The sequence below is a fragment of the Colias eurytheme genome, chromosome 23, assembly GCF_061535395.1.
Source record: "Colias eurytheme isolate Ceu_HAF_F1 chromosome 23, ilColEury1 Martin Lab GWU primary, whole genome shotgun sequence".
NCBI lineage: Eukaryota > Metazoa > Arthropoda > Insecta > Lepidoptera > Pieridae > Colias > Colias eurytheme.
The window spans coordinates 626,860-645,718 of NC_143002.1; the positions used below are offsets into that span (position 1 = coordinate 626,860).

General features: G+C 32.8%; 1 protein-coding gene across 1 annotated transcript; it reads left to right on the forward strand.

Annotated features, from left to right (window-relative positions):
• Positions 1 to 1,009: 1,009 nt before the first annotated feature.
• LOC149898090 (succinyl-CoA:acetate/propanoyl-CoA:succinate CoA transferase) lies at positions 1,010 to 14,847 on the forward strand. The gene is made up of 10 exons (XM_090115473.1): positions 1,010 to 1,314; positions 6,449 to 6,611; positions 8,121 to 8,259; positions 8,959 to 9,049; positions 9,800 to 9,988; positions 11,698 to 11,824; positions 12,257 to 12,345; positions 12,744 to 12,863; positions 13,582 to 13,728; positions 14,194 to 14,847. The coding sequence occupies exons 1-10, from the start codon at positions 1,125 to 1,127 to the stop codon at positions 14,376 to 14,378; spliced, it is 1,440 nt and encodes a 479-aa protein (XP_089971599.1). The 5' UTR covers positions 1,010 to 1,124; the 3' UTR covers positions 14,379 to 14,847.
• The last annotated feature ends 4,012 nt before the right edge of the window (positions 14,848 to 18,859 follow it).

Here is an 18,859-nt window from a genome sequence, read left to right on the forward strand (position 1 = left end):
TATAGCGGCAGTACACATGGGGCCAAGGCGTTGGGCCAACGTGTTGGGAAAAAATGAAGGATATCAAGATTCCTGTTCACACATTGGCGTACTGATCATTCTGCATTGGCTCTTCAAAGATGGACGTAGTCCGTAGAAGTTCTTGCAGCCGCGGCAATTTATTTAAATACAGTGCGTTTAATTATTACGTACATGTGCATCAATAACAATGAGTGTACTCTGCCGTCTGCGATGATACCATTTTCCAATCTCTATTGTCCTTTTTTTATATCTGTATAAATAAAACTATTATGTTTAGATTTTTTCAAATGTTTAAAATGTGTACATTTTAGGTACATTTAATTTAATTTTAACTACCTATAAAACGAAACTTTAAAGATTAGATTTTAGATATTATTATATTAAATGATAATATTATTTATGTAATAAAGCACAATTTGATCAAAATCATGCTCATTGTATATTGTTATTTAATTTTTAAGAACAAGTAACTTTTTAATACTATTTTAATCATTTTATAAATATATTCATTTTTTTATCGCATTGTATGAAAGTGAGATAAGAAAAACATCTAGAATAATATAATAAATAGAAAATAGAACATCTAATTTTTTGAGTCATATGGTTTTATTTTTGTGTAGTTCATGCCGTGGATTCCAAATTATTCCTTCATGTCGATACAATTCTACGAATTGTAAAACCTCGGCGCCGCCATCGCTATCGGAACATGGTTAAACGTAAATTTCATTGACGCGCAACGATACTGTCTCCGCTGACGAGTAACAACAAACTGAACAAGACACCAACGTGTGAACGCTGTTTGTGGAGCGCGCCAAGATCCTTTGATGTGTGCACAAAAAACCGACAACATTCGGTTGGCCTGCCAATATTGGCGCCAACTAGGCTAATGAAGCCAACATACCGCCAAGTAGCTCTCTACACGTTGGCCCAACCCGTTGGCCCAACACGTTGGCCCAATGTGTACTGCCACCATTAAAAACGTGCGTTGCGTCCGCTCGCGCGTATCGTTAAGTGCCGAAACAAAATAAAAATTAAAAATTAATTTATTTTACACTATAACTTTACAAACACATCGATTGTTATCCTAATTTTCAAACGTGAAAATGTCTGTGATAGGAAAAGTGCTTGTGCCTAATGTATCGGCTATAAAATTTGGAAAAATAAGCACGTCATTGTTATCTGTGAAGTATAATCGTAGTTATTTTACGTATACACAAGAATTGTCCCAGCCTTTGGATAGGAAACCTGAATTTGTGACCGCAAAGGAGGCGTTCGAAAAATGTTTAAAATCTGGTAAGAATTATTTTTATCGCATACACGTCACGTATACCGGCTAATAATAAAGTTAAGTTGTATAAATTTAAATAACAGCAGAATCGACCTTGGTATTATTCTTTTGTTTTTTTTTTATACAGTTTCCCTTCTTCTGTCTTATTTAATTTGTTAACATATCCGGTCATTAATTATATTCGTAGCAGTTTTAGAAAATAAATTGCGTGAAGGCGTTGAATGTAGATATTTTAATCCTTAATTTCTTATTAATGCATATAACTCTAATGTCTCTAATCTACGTTATTAATTTCTCATATTTAAGGAGGTTAACGCCACGTTTCTAAGTTTAAAAGAAATAAAATTACAACATCCTTAAATTTAAATGCTGTTTTCCTCATGATGTAATTTTCTTTTATTACTTATTCGTTATTCAATTTACAAGCTGATTATTTAATTCTTTGATTTCTTGACTTTTTCTTTCCTTTTATACAAGTAAGAACCATAAATGAACAACAAATGCTATTTTAGTTTGCCTTACTGCACAAATTAATCTATAAGGAATCTAACAACAGTTTAATATGGGTTGTTAATTGTGCTGTATTGAACCTTGGACCTTGTAGTACATATCAATAGCTACCTATAACAATGAATTATTAATTAGAATGCAAATTAAAATTGACAGTATTGCACAAAATAAAACATCTTTATATTCTGCATGAAGAATTTATTGAGATAGATAATGTTTAGGTTTATGTATTTTAAGTATTTATAATTCACATAAATTTTTAATAGTATTTTAGATGTTTATTGTTCATGTATACAACTAAACTATACCCTTTTAACTAGTTTAAGTTTGTAACTTGGTAAGCTTTTTTTTGAAGTAACCTGATATTTCAAATTTTCATACAAACAGAAGGCGAGTGATTTAGTTTATATTTCTCTCTTTTGATTCAAATTATTGTAGATCCCTACATAGTATAAAACAAAGTTGCTTGCCACTATCTCTCCCTTTCTATACATTAGAAATATGATATTTATGCTTTTTTAGTGTTCTTAGTTTGGTTGTAGAATGAAAAACAAAGAAGAATTAGAAATGATAAAAATTTGGCACTTTTTAAGGATTTTCAATTTTCATGATTCCCTTTACCTCTATAATAATAAAAAAAGACGTGTGGCACTCGGGGGACTGCCGCGGTAAAGCTATTGCATGCTATGCCTTCAAGCCACACCTCCGAGCCCCTCGGAATGAGGAGCGTGAGGTTTTTTCGTAACGGAATTTCTCGATTCGGTCCCCGCGCTCAAGGCCCGCGATAGAAGCTATGCAATAGCTTAAAACTTTAGCTCGACAAGTTTACAACCACAGTGATAATGCAATGAGATAGCTTAACAGTTTGCCTTGTTCAAAGAATAAATTGGCCAACCTTGTGATTGTCAGAGAATAGGGCCAAATTTAGCATTTTATTCACATTTCAGTTTATTAATGTTATCAATTGTGAATACTGAATATCGCTTTCTGCCTCCTTTCCTCTTATAAAATAACTTAATAAACTAGTCATATTATTTTGTGGAAATCTTTCCAATACACCATTGTTAGATCACCGTTAAATGCAGATTATCTAAGAGTTTTTGTATGAATATACAGATATAAATGTTACTAATATTGTAGCGATGTAACAACAAAACATTAATGTATAATATTCATAGATATTACATTTATAATGCATAGATAATTTTCTTAATACGTAACATACTTAGAACTATTGTTTATTTTGTTTTAATACAGAATTCGTGAAATATTGAACATTCAAATTTCTGGCTGAATAAACAGGATGTTTACTCAAGCTGTTGACTGTGTACAAACAAGTAGATAATAATCCTAAATGTAACATAAAGATTATCTAATTGAATTTGTCACCATTCGTAACATACAATAACCAGAAAAAAATTTTTTCACAATAATTTTGGCATCCATATGAAAGTTCATAAAACATTTAATTGAGTAAGGATTGCATTGTTAGGTACCTACGTTTAGGTAGGTAGGTATTATAACTATGCAAATAAATTCATAAATTTTGTGTTCCAAGTGTTTTTCACAAAAATAACTTAGCAGGTATATTGATGATATAAGCCAAACAATGTGACCACTAGACTTGTAATAGGTACTTATCGTTGAGGCTATCCCTCGTGACCTTAACGGAAATCGTATTAGCAGTATAGGTACTTATTACACTGGGGTCTATAGATGTATTATTGTTACTACAGTTCATGTGCATACATATACATAAGGTAAAAATATTTACGGCAGGTAGGTACCTAGTTCAATAACATTATAAAAACTTTAGGATTGTTTTGTTTGTGAATAACAACATAATGTAATATTGTGAAATACCTACCTACTTAACCGAAAACTTGCCAAAAATACTTGTAGTGTATAATATGTTGGAGACTTAACTTTATTAATAAAAAAAATAACTAAAATTTTCTTCCACACCCGAATTCCATCCTTCTCTGTGATGTACATAAAATTATTTGCTTTAAATATTTATTTATTTTATAAAAGTTTATCAGTTCTGGCTTCTGCTTTTTGCGTATATACGGAACGTAGGTATACGTATATATAAATTATATTGAGTCGTTGATAATATTCATTATAGGTATTATTGGCAACTAAATTATGTTTTGTACATTCATTGGAGATAAGATTATTATGTTGCTAGTCCGGAGTGTGTTTACGAGGTTTATATTTAGATCGAGAGTATTATCACTTGAGATGCGTGCAGCGTGATAAAATTATATCAACCACGGATATTCAAATATCCTACTCATGAAATAAACTGTTTTTTTTAGATTTCTTACATAGGTAGGTATTACATCTAAGTATACCTATATTATATTTTAAGAACCAAAACGAAGCCACAACCGGCTTTTATAATGCTAATTCAAAATAAACTCTTATACCTACGTATCGCAAATAAAAAGTAATTTATATACCTACCTACCCACATACTTGTTTAAATGTACGACACGGGCTTAAATGCGGTCATTTACCTCTGAATTTTGTGAATATTTGCATTAAGTATATTTGTCTTTTAATGCATTTGGATATTGGAATACAAAACACCGGTTAGACTTAATTATTTGAAAACTTCACTATCTAATTAATATTGTTATTTAATTAAGTCAATATATTATACTAGCGGTCCGCCCCGGCTTCGCCCGTGGTACATATTTCGCAATAAAAGGTAGCCTATGTTCTTTCTCAGGGTCTAAAGATTATCTGTGCCAAATTTCATCAAAATCGGTCCAGTTTATGAGCCTATTCATTACAATCAAACAAACAAAGTTTTCCTCTTTATAATATTAGCACAGACTAATAATAATATACATACTACGTATATTAGTGTAGATAAGATGCCGAATGCATAGTGCATACTACATATTAAATAAAACAAGGCATCGTAAAAATTATCGTCTTATCCAAGCACCATAAAAAGATATAAGAATAAACGTTATTACTTCGAGGAAAAAAATAAGTAATGGTTCATTACAGCAATGTAATTGCAATAATAATAAGGTTAAGAGCCGACACACCCATAGGTCATTCGCGATAGAGTAAGAATATAAAGTATATTGGCCTTTGAAATCAGTTTATTCTGTTATCTCGTTTGACGCAAGTGATGTAATTAAATAATGTTTGTGTCGATGTTATTGGCGTCACTGGTTTCGCACGCGGCTTCTGTTCATTTGAACACTTATAATTTGGGCCAATTTGCTCGCATATTGTATTATAATCAACCAACTTATACCACTTATAACTCAAGAATGGTTAAATCTAAAGGTTTTTTGGTGCTTAAAGTCTCGTAAATAATGTTCATAGGGCGGTACAAAGTTCACAAGTCCGCTATGACCTAGCCGCTACATTCACCTATTTTAAAACCCGACTTGTTTATAAGCGCTACTATGTTGCGAACTCAGAATACAATATAAGTGATCGATAGAATGCCATGTGCTCCAAATCCGAATCTAATTTTGGATGAAGATGATGTTATCAATTTTGCATCGCAATTCGCGAAAGTGGAAACTGGAAAGTTCTTCAGCTAGTATTTGGTTTTTAATAAAAAAATAAGCTACGATATCTGTTGAAGAAAAATTTACGTTTTATATTTTGTTTAAATAGTACCCACTAATTATGGCGCCGTTTCATTAGTCGTTAACTCGTTCGGTATACAGCATACGGGGAGTCCCCGCAGGCGAGATAACAACCAATGAAAACAAGTTCCCCGCATGCTTAATACCGACCGTGATATCGACCAATGAAATTCATCGGTCAAGGTCGGTACAGCTTGCGGGTCTTAACTCAAATACTTTTTCATTATTCAATTTCATTCGTGAGTGCTTGTTGGATTATAAAGACGCTGCACAAAATGGCTGATCGCTTTACGGATTCGCAAATGTTGAATCTCGTGGAAATCTATCGAGATAATGATTGTTTTACGTAAAATGGAGGTTCTCCCTACACCCCGCATGCGGGCCCTATCGACTAATGAAAACGGTTCCCCGAATGCTGGCCCTGTGGCATGCGTTCCAGAAATCTCTCGCACCCCGCATGCGCCCTATCGACTAATGAAACTGCGCCATTAGGTAATTAAAAATGCATTTTTATATCGAAATCGTAATGTTACCTGAAACTTGTTCACAACCTTCTAACTACTTCATGCTTCGATGCAATGAAATCGGATATTAAATGAATTAATAATAGATCATACATTATTACAAACAGCATTTACTTCTACATAATATGTACATTTATTACATACAGCTTCAAGGCGCGGCTTTTTACTCGCGTATAAGAACTAAACCTATGGGCTAATCCAAACTATAATGTAGATGTTCCTAATTTCATCTAGGTTCATATGTTTAGCCGTTTGTGTGTAAGAGCAACAAGCTACTAGTATCTTTACAAACGTCAAATTTTAATAGAAGGAGAAAAGAAGAAAATCCTATGGATTATTGAAGGTTTAAATATTGCACGAATAATGTTAATACAATCGAGTTTCTTGTAGGTTCTTCTCGGAAAAGACATTTTGAATCAATGCTAGTTAAAAAGGAACCATACATACTTGCAAAAATTAACTTTTCATGACATCTTTTACAGGTCAAACAGTATTCGCGCAAGGCGCAGCGGCGACCCCCGTTCCCCTGCTCAACGCAATGACAGACGTGGGTAAAGCGGGCTCCATGAAGGACATTAAGGTGGTCCACATGCACACGGAGATGGAGGCGAAATACGTGGCTCCGGAGTGCAAAGATATCTTCAGGTTTGTACAGTCCAAACCCCATCTATACTAATATTATAAAGAGGAAAGATTTGTATGTAAGTGGTAATTATAATATTATAAGTCATGTACTAACGTTAATTGATGCCATCTAATTTATTGAAATAAATAAAAAAATATAGGTTATTATACATCAGAATAACACATAAGCAATAGGAATACTTGATTTTGAAAATATATGCATAGCTAATGTACCTGTTAAATTCCGTACACGTAGGAATTCGTGTATTGTCAAGACACAAAAAAAATATATTTGCGTAACTGTCTGTGTGAAGCCTATACTCCCATTAGCTTAGCCTCTTAGAAGATCATAATCACTTCAATCCTATAATAAGACGACAGTAGGTTAAAAAAAAATTAATATGAGCAGGTGGACAAGTTAGGCAGTAACCTAGGACGTTTATCTTTTTAACACGCTTTTTATATTTCCATCGTAACTACGTATAAGTAAGTAGTAACACATAGTTGAAATGCTAAATCTACTTATCCAGAATATTTAAATATTTGCGCAGGTAGTACCTTAACAATCAAATGACACTTTTTAGATTTACAATTAGTTGTTTTGAACGTGGTAGAACGAACGATGAACATCCAAAAATATGAACGCTATTCAATAAGAGATAAAATTTTCGGAGCAATATTTGCGTATAGAACGTCACCTCAAAATTGTATGCAATTCGTTCTTTTTTACATTGCATCGACCAACGGCATCGACCTTCTCGCCAGGGAATGTCAAAGTTTCAATAAACCTGCTTTACATAACTTTATAGGGGATTACCAATATCGCGTGCCAACAGTGGTAAAGTGATAATTGATAAGGAATATCTGATAATTGATAACGTCCATTTGACATTCCACTCGATCTCAAATATGCCAATTCTTGTATTATTGTGCAATCAGCAAGGGAATTATGGAAGATCTCTGAATTGATAGATGTGTTGGGAATTGAGAAGCTTACTGGTTCATTTGAGAAATTACCTTGTCTATATTATATTATGTATGCTTAAAAGGACCCAGGACGCTTAAAAATAGCTCACATATCGACGTAGTTACTGTAAAAGATCTACATCGCGATTCTTGCTAGTGTTGTGGCTTTAATGGAAATGCTCACGATGTAACTGGTATATACCAGAATTTAAGCGATGGTATCTATAATATTGAGTCAATGCTAGTTCTCGAATTGGAATTCGAACGAAACGAAGATTTTGTATATCAAAATGCTTGCAAAAAATACTTAACTAATAAATGTTTTAACAAGTATGTTAGTTTTATACCAAAACATAGCTTAATTCATCTAGTAAAACATGAGATGGGAATTTTGGCTTGGGGAGCATAGTTCTACATAATATTTATCAATGCTATACACCCACTTAGTTACTACTCAACTTAAACATTTATTTATTCAATAAGATTACTTCTAGAAGCAGCTTCTCATCATAATATATGTCACTTACATGAGATACTTTACATATTTACTTCTGTATCTCACAGATCGGTATCGCTATTCATGGCGGCTAACGTAAGAAAATCAGTAGCGGAAGGCAGATCTGATGCTATCCCCATCTTCCTGCAAGATATCCCCAAGCTGTTCCACAGGAAGATCATTCAGCCTGACATTGCTGTTATCCAGGTAATTTATGAGATACTCTTTTGTTGTTTTCTTTTTTTGTAGAAATTATTGTGTTCTGTCATTCTCGGTAGTAGCGTTTTAATTAGCGTTTAGCTACTACATATTATGTATTCTGTGGTTTTAATGTTAGTAGAAGCAGCAGCATTAAATGTCTAGTTGTGCAGATGCAGCATAATATGCTGAGAGATATCTCTTTCTGTACCACGTGTATTAGTTACATTTTAGTTACTTTATTTTTATTTTTCGTTCAACAGTTGTTTGTTTTATTTTTCAACTGAACAGAATGGTACTACAATAAATGCTTTCTATCTCTCTATTCTTAAATTGTAATGAAGGCCCTGTAGTAACCTAAAATACTCCCCGTTTCTATGAGGTTACATCAGTTAAATAGACACTTTAAGCAAATAGGGTAGAATACGATACCGAGAAGAACTATAAATGTATATATTTGTGACATAGATGATGATATTATTCTTGACGTGATAACGTTTTTAAAATCGTTTTAGTCGGGTGACATGTCCAGAAACTTGTGTCACACCAAAACCTCACGAGCGCGATCGCAGGTATAACGAGAGAGAGACGGACCGATCTCCCGTCTCATCTCGAGCGCTGCCACCAATAAGACGTTATCACGTAAACATCTCGATCGTAAACCTACTTTACAAAAAACCAATTTTTGATTAAGATATTTTGTGTTAGGTATCACCCCCAGACCAGCACGGCTACTGCAGCTTGGGTACCTCTGTCGACTGCGTTAGATCCGCTCTCGTTAATTCCAAAACTATTATTGGTAAGTCAAAACACAACTTTAAGTGTTGGCTTATAGTTTTTCAGTGTGTGATTAAAAAAAAAATATATTTGTACCAAGATGTGCTAGAATTGTAAACCCTTAAATTCTGTTAACTAGGACAAGGTGATTGGGAGAATTTAGTTACATGGAACCAGTTTTGTTATAAATGTACTGATCTTATTCATTTATAGTTGGTTAAAATAATTTATTAATCCAAAGTCTATATATTGTGACTGATATTTGGTCGTAAACTAATTGAACGAGAAATATCAAAAGTTCAAATACATCATGAGAAGTTTAATAAATTGGATATTTATTGAAATTGATATTTTTGGTTTTATGGCATTCAAAATGCGTTATACTTAGGCTTTATAAATATAAATTTATTTTTCTATTCTTTATAAATTTATATTTATAAATCATTTTGAATGCCATAAAACAAAAAATATCAATTTCAACAAAAAAGGTCGTGTTCCATCGTTACAATATTGTATTCACTGAAAAGTGTTTCATATTGGTTGAGATGGTTGTTAATATATAATATATAATAATAGATGGCGCGCGGTGTGTCCCTTAGACACATTAAACCGAGAATAGAATAAATTCGATCGCTCTGGCGGGTCAAGACTGACTGAGTTGGTCAGGCATCCGCCCCGGAATGGCGCGAAAGGATGCGGGTTCGAGTCCCGCCTCGTGATCGAATTTTTTCTATTCTTTATAAATGGATATTTATTATTTCTATCCCACCAGCACAAATCAATACACACATGCCTCGTACTTTCGGTGATGCAATCATCCATGTATCGCACGTGGACTATGCTGTAGTGGATAACACTCCTCTACCAGAACATGGCGGAAAGCCACCAAGTGCTGAAGAGACGAAGATCGGACAGCTTATTGGGGATAACCTGGTGGAAGATGGGGCTACGCTGCAGATGGGTGAGTATTATTGGATACTTTATCCTACTCGCGCGATGGCACCAAATAAATAACAAGAATATGAATAAGTAATTCATACGTAGTTATATACTAGTGCTATAACAATATAAAAATTTGTTACTAGTGAGTAGTTACATACTAAGCTTTGGCTTGTGTTATGGAAACCAGATGGCTGATAAACATACATTTATAATTTTAAATAATTACTTATATAGATAATTAACACCCAGACACAGGGCATCTATGTTCATCACACAAATATTTGCCCCGGGTGGGGATCGAACCCACGACCTCTGGCTTGGAAGGCAGGCCCACTACCAACTTAGCCAACCGGCCAGTCAAGACCGATACAGAAACAGTGTTATTGTCGTCACTTTGAAATATAATTTCAGTATCAAAAGTATCAATTGTCATTATTAACTCCAATGTCAGTCTGAAGTATTATCATGACATTAACATTATTATCATCAGATTATCGTCATAATCGAAATTATCAGAATCACTTTATAACTTTCAACTTTATCACAATATACAGATACAACCGGTAGGGAAACTACATACAACACGTTCGAAATGGCTCACGCACACAAGCAAGCATGTTTACGAGAATCGTAAGGGTATTATACAGGGTGTCCCACTGTTGGTATACTAAGCTCGAAGGAGGTTATAGTTTTGCATACGCTGAGTACGTAAAAAATAATTAAAAAATTCCAGACGCATTTTTTTTTCAAATAGATGAATTCTTAAAACTCTATGTGTACACCCATAACAAGCGAGCCGCCCAACTTTGCCACCAGCACGTGAGCTATCGTTTAAGATTATGTATTCATAGATAAAATGCTCATATTAGAGAAGCGGTATATGCCGGCTGCGCGAAGCTAGAGAAGTAAACATGGATTTTCAGGAAAAATTTAGCAAAAAATTTTGGACGTAATTTTTTTTAAAAGTATTTTTTACGTGATCAGTGTATGCAAAACTACAAGTTCCTTCGCGCTTAGTACCAATAGTGGGACACCCTGTATTGACAGATACAAGAATACCCTTACGATTCTTGCTTGTGTGTGTGCCATTTCGAACATGTTCTATGAAGCATCCCTACTGGTTGTATCTGTATAGTGTGAATTTATCATCATTTTCGTTATTAATATTACCATTATTGTATACCAAGGAAAATCTACAGGTTTTACATTTTCCTACGTCGGTTAGATGTTTAATATCTTATTAGTATTATACCACATTACCGTGACCTAAAATACATCCCTGTGGAACACCAATGTTAATCGACGTCCTGTAAAATATTTCCTTATTTACAATAATGTAAAGTAAATAAAGTATTCAATTCTGAAAGCATGAAACTATCCGGATACGAGCTAAACTTTTAATTCCATATGTATTAAGATTACACGATAGAGTTGGTTCTACACAGTCAAATGCCTTGAGAAAGTCGCAAAATATTCCCAAACAGTTTTCATATTTATAACAGCTACTTTTGAAACTGTGGTTTGGTAGTAAAAATATTATTCAATTTGTTAATATTCAGCGATTTTTTTATTTATTTTCCCATGCTTTGTGTTAATTTGTCAAAATCGGTATTCTGGCATCAATGGTGGAGACTGTAGACAATATAAATTTTATTCAGTTATTTATTTATATTATAACTGAATACAATTTTAATTCAATTGGTTAATAATATAATTATTTATTATCAGGTATCGGCAACATCCCGGATGCTGTGTTATCATCTCTCAAGAACCACAAAGACTTGGGTATTCACTCGGAGATGTTCAGTGTTGGCGTCGTCGATCTTGTGAAAAGGGGCTGCGTCACCAATAACAAGTTAGTGACGTCATTGATTCCTTTATTTAATTGATTTATTTTAGATCAGGTTTTTTGACAAAAAAAATGTATTTAAAGAAAAAAATCCAAAAAATTGTCGGCCTATTTAAACTCAAACTCAAACATTTATTTATTCAATTAGACTTCTTTTAGAAGCACTTTCGAACCGTCATTACATATGTATTTACCACACAAAGGTTAAAAATAATTTGCAGTAAATAATAATTTTAATTTAAGAGAAAAATATACTACTTTTAAATTAGTTTTAGAGAAAAATTAAAATTTTCGGATTGAAAAAACACGAAGCACGCTTTAAAAATGTCGAATTATTTTTTAATTTTAATTCATACAACTTTTTACATTGTGATTGTGTGTATGTTTGTAAACCTATATAGCGCTGTATTAAAAATTATATTTTTTATGTATTTGCAGGAAGAAAACCCACAGAGGCCGTATTGTAGGCAGTTTCTTGGTTGGCAACAGGGAGCTATACGACTTTGTTGATAACAACCCCTTCATTGGTGAGATATTTTTTATTTTTAACCGAATTTTCTAAAAAAAAGCAACTATATGATGCGTTCCGTCTTGCATAAATAATTTTTACGAATATAATATGTGATTATGTTCAGCGAATACGAATTTTCGTATTTATTGCATATCTAATACTAGTTGTGCTCCACGGTTTAACCCGCATTGCTCCGCTCGTGTTGGTCTTAGCGTGATGATATATAGCCTATAGCCTTCCTCGATAAATGAGCTATGTAACATCGAAAGAATTTTTCAAATCGGACCAATAGTTCCTGAGATTAGCGCGTTCAAACAAACAAACTCTTCAGCTTTATAATATTAGTATAGATTTAGTGTAAAAATTAAAAAAAAAATCGAAAAAACTTAATTTATTTTTATCTCTTTTCTGCAGAAATGTTAGAAATAGACTACGTGAACAACACGCACATTGTGTCTCAACTGCCCACCATGACTGCTATCAACTCGTGTATCGAAGTTGACATCACCGGCCAAGTGTGTGCCGACTCTATTGGTAAGACTTGCTTATTTATTTTGCATACTTACATAATTTATACATATAATAAATCTGTAAAAGGGTCAATTCTGTACATTGAAAATATTGAAAAAATAAATAGCAGGATCGATACCAAACCCAAATATGTGATTAAAAAATTTTTTGTCTGTCTGTCTGTATGTTCAGGCATCACGTGAAAACTTACGATTCGATTTCGATGACACTTGGTATAATTAAACCTTATTATCCTGGGCATAAAATGGGATACTTTTTATCCTGGAAAAATACGTTGAAAAAATAATTCTTAATTTTTCAAATCGGACAAATAGTTCCTGAGATTAGCGCGTTCAAACAAACACACTCTTCAGCTTTATAATATTAGTATAGATTACAAATTAGCCTACTATATTACATACTATAATAGCATGGCTAGATCGTAATTTTCAATAATGATACTAGTTAGGTTCATTATTATAGGTAAAAAATTGATTGTCTGTAAAGTCGGTTTACTGACGATAGTTAAACGTGACACCGTCTTGTGCTTCTTTGTCGCTCGTTCCGCGCTCTCGCTCGCACTTCAAGCCTCACATGGAATGCCTCAGAGCGAGGTAACGCCGCATGAGTCCTGTTTTTTCGTGCGTGCAGCCGGCTTTATCGAATTATAAGACGTTGTCACGTCAAAAAAAAACTTTTATAACCACGAATAAAAGAATTCTATCTATCTTGTTTTTGCCAGGTACCCGCATGTACTCTGGTTTCGGTGGGCAAGTGGACTTCATTCGCGGCGCGGCCGAGTCGCTGGACGGACGCGGGAAGCCGATCATTGCTATTGTGTCCGCTACTAAGAAGGGGGAGAGTAAGATTGTGCCTACGCTTAAAGTTGGTGAGTGAAAAACTCGTTAAATAAACAACAACATAAATTTAGCAAATAAAAAATTATTTTCTGCCCATAAATTTCGCCAATAATCGTCAATAAGATACTGATATTGAGTGTTTTATGGATTTTTAAATATAAGTTTAAAAAGAGCGTAAATGCCGAGCACACGTGTCAGAAGTGAAACTATATTGGCAAGATTCAAAGATACCAAAATCGTCGCTTTACTCCATGATGTGACCTTGAAATTTTACTCTCAATGCGCTTAAAGAATATACTATATTCATAATCTACTACACACCTTTTTAGTTTTTACTAATAATATCATTAACAAAAGATAATATTTCTTTCTCTTTTCACCATAGACAATGCTTGATAAGTCATAAGTTATGACTTGGCATAACATCATGCCAAGAGATTCATCTTAATGAATAATTTTGTTATAAACAATTTAACAAAATATTTTCAAACCAGGTGCCGGAGTTGTGACAACCCGTGCCCACGTGCACTACGTGGTCACCGAGCAGGGTATAGCCTACTTATTCGGCAAAACATTACGCCAAAGAGCATATGAACTGATCAAGATCGCTCACCCGGACCACCGCGAAGCCTTGGAGAAAGCAGCCTTCGAACGTCTACAGTGCATGCCTGCGCCTTAAATAAAGAAAAAAGTAATAAAAACTGTCAAGTGAAACTTCTTTGGCAAGATCTAGAGATAAAAAAACCAAAATCGTCGCTTTACTCCATGACGTGACTGTATTGCCATGACGCGACCTTGAAATTTTACTCTCAACGCGCCTAAAGAAGTTTCACTATAAAAAACTGTCATCGTATTCGTAGAACCAACATAGAACATAGAACGGACCGTATTCTATTTTCAAAAGTTTAGGTTATCTGTTGAAATGTCAAAGTCAAACGTCATTTGTTGAACGTATGTTGCCAGTAGACAATATTGCAATTTCACTGCCCATTTTTACAAGGCGCGAATAGAACATATTATATGCAATATTACATTTAAATATAATAATAATTTTTTAACTTCTTAATTTCATTTTATAATGTTATACGTTTTTTGTGTATTTAAAAATTTTTGATACCGTGCAAGCGCTTTTTTGCTGTTAATATTACTTATTAAGTTATTAGTTAAATTTACAACTGTTACCACTGGCGTATGATGTAAAATTACGAATTTAATTTTTATTTATATACTAGATTAAATCAGAAACTTTCAAGCGAATTGGTAAAATTTTAGCAGCTTGAAAAAACCGTTATACAAAATTCCATATCTATGCATTTGACTTTTTTATTATTATTTTATGTATGTTAGTATTTTTGTTAAGTGTAAGTAAGCCTGTAGTCTTTATTATAAAAGGCCTTGTATTGTTTCTGTAAGATCAAAGTCGAACCTATTATAATGTAACGAAATATATGAATATTATAGATTAATCTGTTTGTTTTATTTAAATCCTTCCCATTCATTTTAATATTTAGGTATTTTTACCAAAAGCGAATTTGTGTCTATTGTTTGTTAGTCTTACTTGCACTAACGCCATATTATTCTGTCTGTTCCATGTTCTCCTTGAATTTAATAAGAAGGAACGCAACATCTATCTTAATCTTAATATAATATATAAATCTCGTGTCACAATGTTTGTCCCTTGTTTGTCCCCAATGGACTCCTAAACCACTTAACCGATTATAATACAATTCGCACACCATGTGCAGTTCGATCCAACTTGAGAGATAGGATAGTTTAAACATGTAGGTACCACGGGCGAAGCCGGGGCGGACCGCTAGAATATCAATAAAAAACTATAGGTCTGTGAACCGCAAGAATTTTTTTTTAGACCAGTGTTATTGTTTATATAAGAACTTAAAAATATTGATCGTAGCAATAAGTTAATTGTAAAAATGTATCTGCAAGTCAATTAATAACTTGAATAATATATAAATGAAGTAGAACGAAGTCATGTCACGTCATTCTGACGATTTTGGTAGATATCTTTGAATCTCGACAAAGAAGTTTCACTTCATTGATACGTGTGCACTCGGTCTTTTTTTAAATAAACTTTGATATTCAATTTATGAACGTAACTAATATTGTGGTATTGTCGCGACCGCTTCACTAGTTCGAAATACAGTCGGGGCCACTGAAAACGAGTGTCTACTGTCTAATTATGCAATTTCTTTGGAGTGTAGGCCTGCCTGCCTCGTGTTGTATCGTCTCAATCGTATTATTTTGTTTTAATTTTATTTATTCTTAATTTTGGAATAAAATAAATGTTTCTTTATTTTTTTTTAAGTGGTTAACACTCGGATAAAATACCCTTATCAATTTTATTGCTCTGAGCTTATCAAAATATTGTCAGACTGACAAGTGACAATACATGACAAGTGACAACCATCAACATTCAACATTCAAATAATATGAATGGATTTGAAAAGCACTATTTACACGGAGTAGTAATATTTTATTTATTTTTCCATTTATAAACAAACATTATAGAAATTGAATTAAAATAACTACAGAAATGTTTACCCGTTAAAATCAAATATTTTATTAGTGTTTATATGTATCGCCTCAGTGCTGTTGTATTATTTATTTTTGAAGAAAATAAACAAAATATTAAAAATGTCATATTTTATGTCTGGACTGGGCACAGCTGACCAAACAGTGTCTAGAAAATACAAAATTACACAAAAAATTGGTGGTGGATCATTTGGTGATATTTATTTGGCTATAAACGTAGGAAATGGAGAGGTGAGTTCATAATATTTACAAAATTAGCGCACTTCTGTCTATATGACGTATCTTGACTTTCGAAGGTAAGGATCAGGTCGTGCTTTTTTAAATATAAATAAAAAAATAATGTATTTGGAAATTTTGTTTATTTTAAGAATTTCACTGACTTTATGGCGTTACCTCTGACTATTTTTGCAACATCTATTAGTCACAATAAATTTTAATTAATTTATCACAAGGTTATAAAATGGAAGTTCTTATGATTAAGGATTCAAAGGGGATTTTTATACAATACTAGCTGTCCCGGCAAACATTCTTCTGCCTTACTCTTCTTATTAAGAGGTATGAAAAATAGATGTTCGCCGATTCTCAGACCTCCCAATAGGTACACAAAATTTATTTAAGCTAGTATTATAATAAATTCTTATAATCTTAAATGTATTCAATACTTCAGACTTTATTATTTGAATAATTTTTGGTGGATTGCTTTAAAGAAAAGCTAACTTATAAAAAGTATAACCAAGACTGGTTATTTTTTTTGTATTTTGATGATTTTCCACTTGACATAATTTAACTCATTACAATAATAAATTAATGAATAATGCTTGTATGTGACAAATGTTTTTACTTTTTTATTACATGTCTTATTTATTACTAGCTGCACCCCGCGGTTTCACCTGCGTGGCTCCACGTCTGTTGGTCTTAGCGTGATGATATATAGCCTATAGCCTAGCCTTCCTCGATAAATAGGCTATCCAACACCGAAAGAATTTCCAATTATGTTTTGCTTTATTACTGGTTTCCTTATTCACATTTTTTCACCGATTAAAAAAAATGTCAACAAATAAAAATTATGTGGGTACTTATTTAATCTTTAGTTTTTTAAACGAGAATTTTTTTAAACAATAGTAAAATTTGAACACAAGGCCGGATTCGAACCTGCTTCGTCAACGAATTTTCCTATTATTTAAAAATTTTGATTGTGTGAAAAAATAATAATTATTATTAAAGGTTGGTCTGCTTTATTAAAAGTGTATACGTAGTATATTATTATTAGTCTGTGTTAAAAGTTAGTCTTTATAACAATATTTAATTTTGAAACAATTTTTTATTGTTTGTTTCCATTTTTAGTGCACAGGAAGTTTTGCTGCCATATGGGTTGCCATGTCCTATATTCTGTTTCTTACTCCCAATGTTGCGTTGCGGACGCTTTTTACTCACAGTTAAAAAGATAGACAGTTGAATAAACACTTTAAATATAGTACTGTCTGTACTATATTATTTTTCTTTATCGTTTACTACAATTATTGCATGCACCATGCATGCACGATATTTATAAGTAAGTGGCAACCCTAGCTGACAAGTGACAATATTAAAATTTAAAAAATAATATAATTTCATATTGAGAAACACAAAGACATTACAGCGCGTAGCAATTATATTACTTTAATTTTACATCCAAATTGGGGTAGTATTTGCAAAACCTGGCTGTAAAGATTTACCGCTTTTTTTAAGTTTGTGTTACCAGTTACATACCTGCATATTGTGATGACGTGAAGCAGAGAGCGTCGCTTCCAGTTGGTGCATCTCCAAGCCAGGGTGCAGGGTCCAATGACCATGGAAGTATACTCTTCTGAATTATAAAAATATGAAAATCGGTTTCAAGTTGACGACAAGATCATACAAAAAATAATACACAGCAGAACATACAATCTGTATTTTTGTATATTTTAGTATCTATTCTGTTTAGTTTGTACTAAAGAGTAAAATAAATATAAAATAAATCTGTTTTTAAGTCATTTAATAAAAATTAAAACCTTTTAACGGATTTTAAACGCGATTTATTCATTAATTTTCCCAACGTTTCGAACACTTTACAGTGAGCGTGGTCACGGGGAGACGCGCTTAAAATCCGTGAAAAAGTCTCGTAAAATTTAATAAAAGTTTTATTTTATTTACAAATGAAAATAAAAGAATATATGCGTAATGCACGATTATTTCTATATTATTGTTAAACGGTGGAAGAAAGCACACAATATGGCAACATTAAATACAATACTTCGTCAATGGTGTTCAATAATATGATATGTACTTTCCAAGAAACATTATCCTGATATTCCTATTGTTACAGCATTTATTAAGTTTTAGAAGATTTAACATAAATTAAGGAAGAAATTTTTAGAAATAAAGTATGTGTTTAAATATTCCTCTTACGTCTTTATGTTTTACTTTTAAACGACCATCCCAAAAACGACGTGGTATCTCAATTCGTAATCGTAGCGTACCTATTTTTGCATACCTATAATAGAATCTATGACCCAGGTTTATTAACAAAGCCGTGATATTAAAATTTAGAATATTGCCTTTCGAATTATTTTCTTAAAATTTTCTGATACC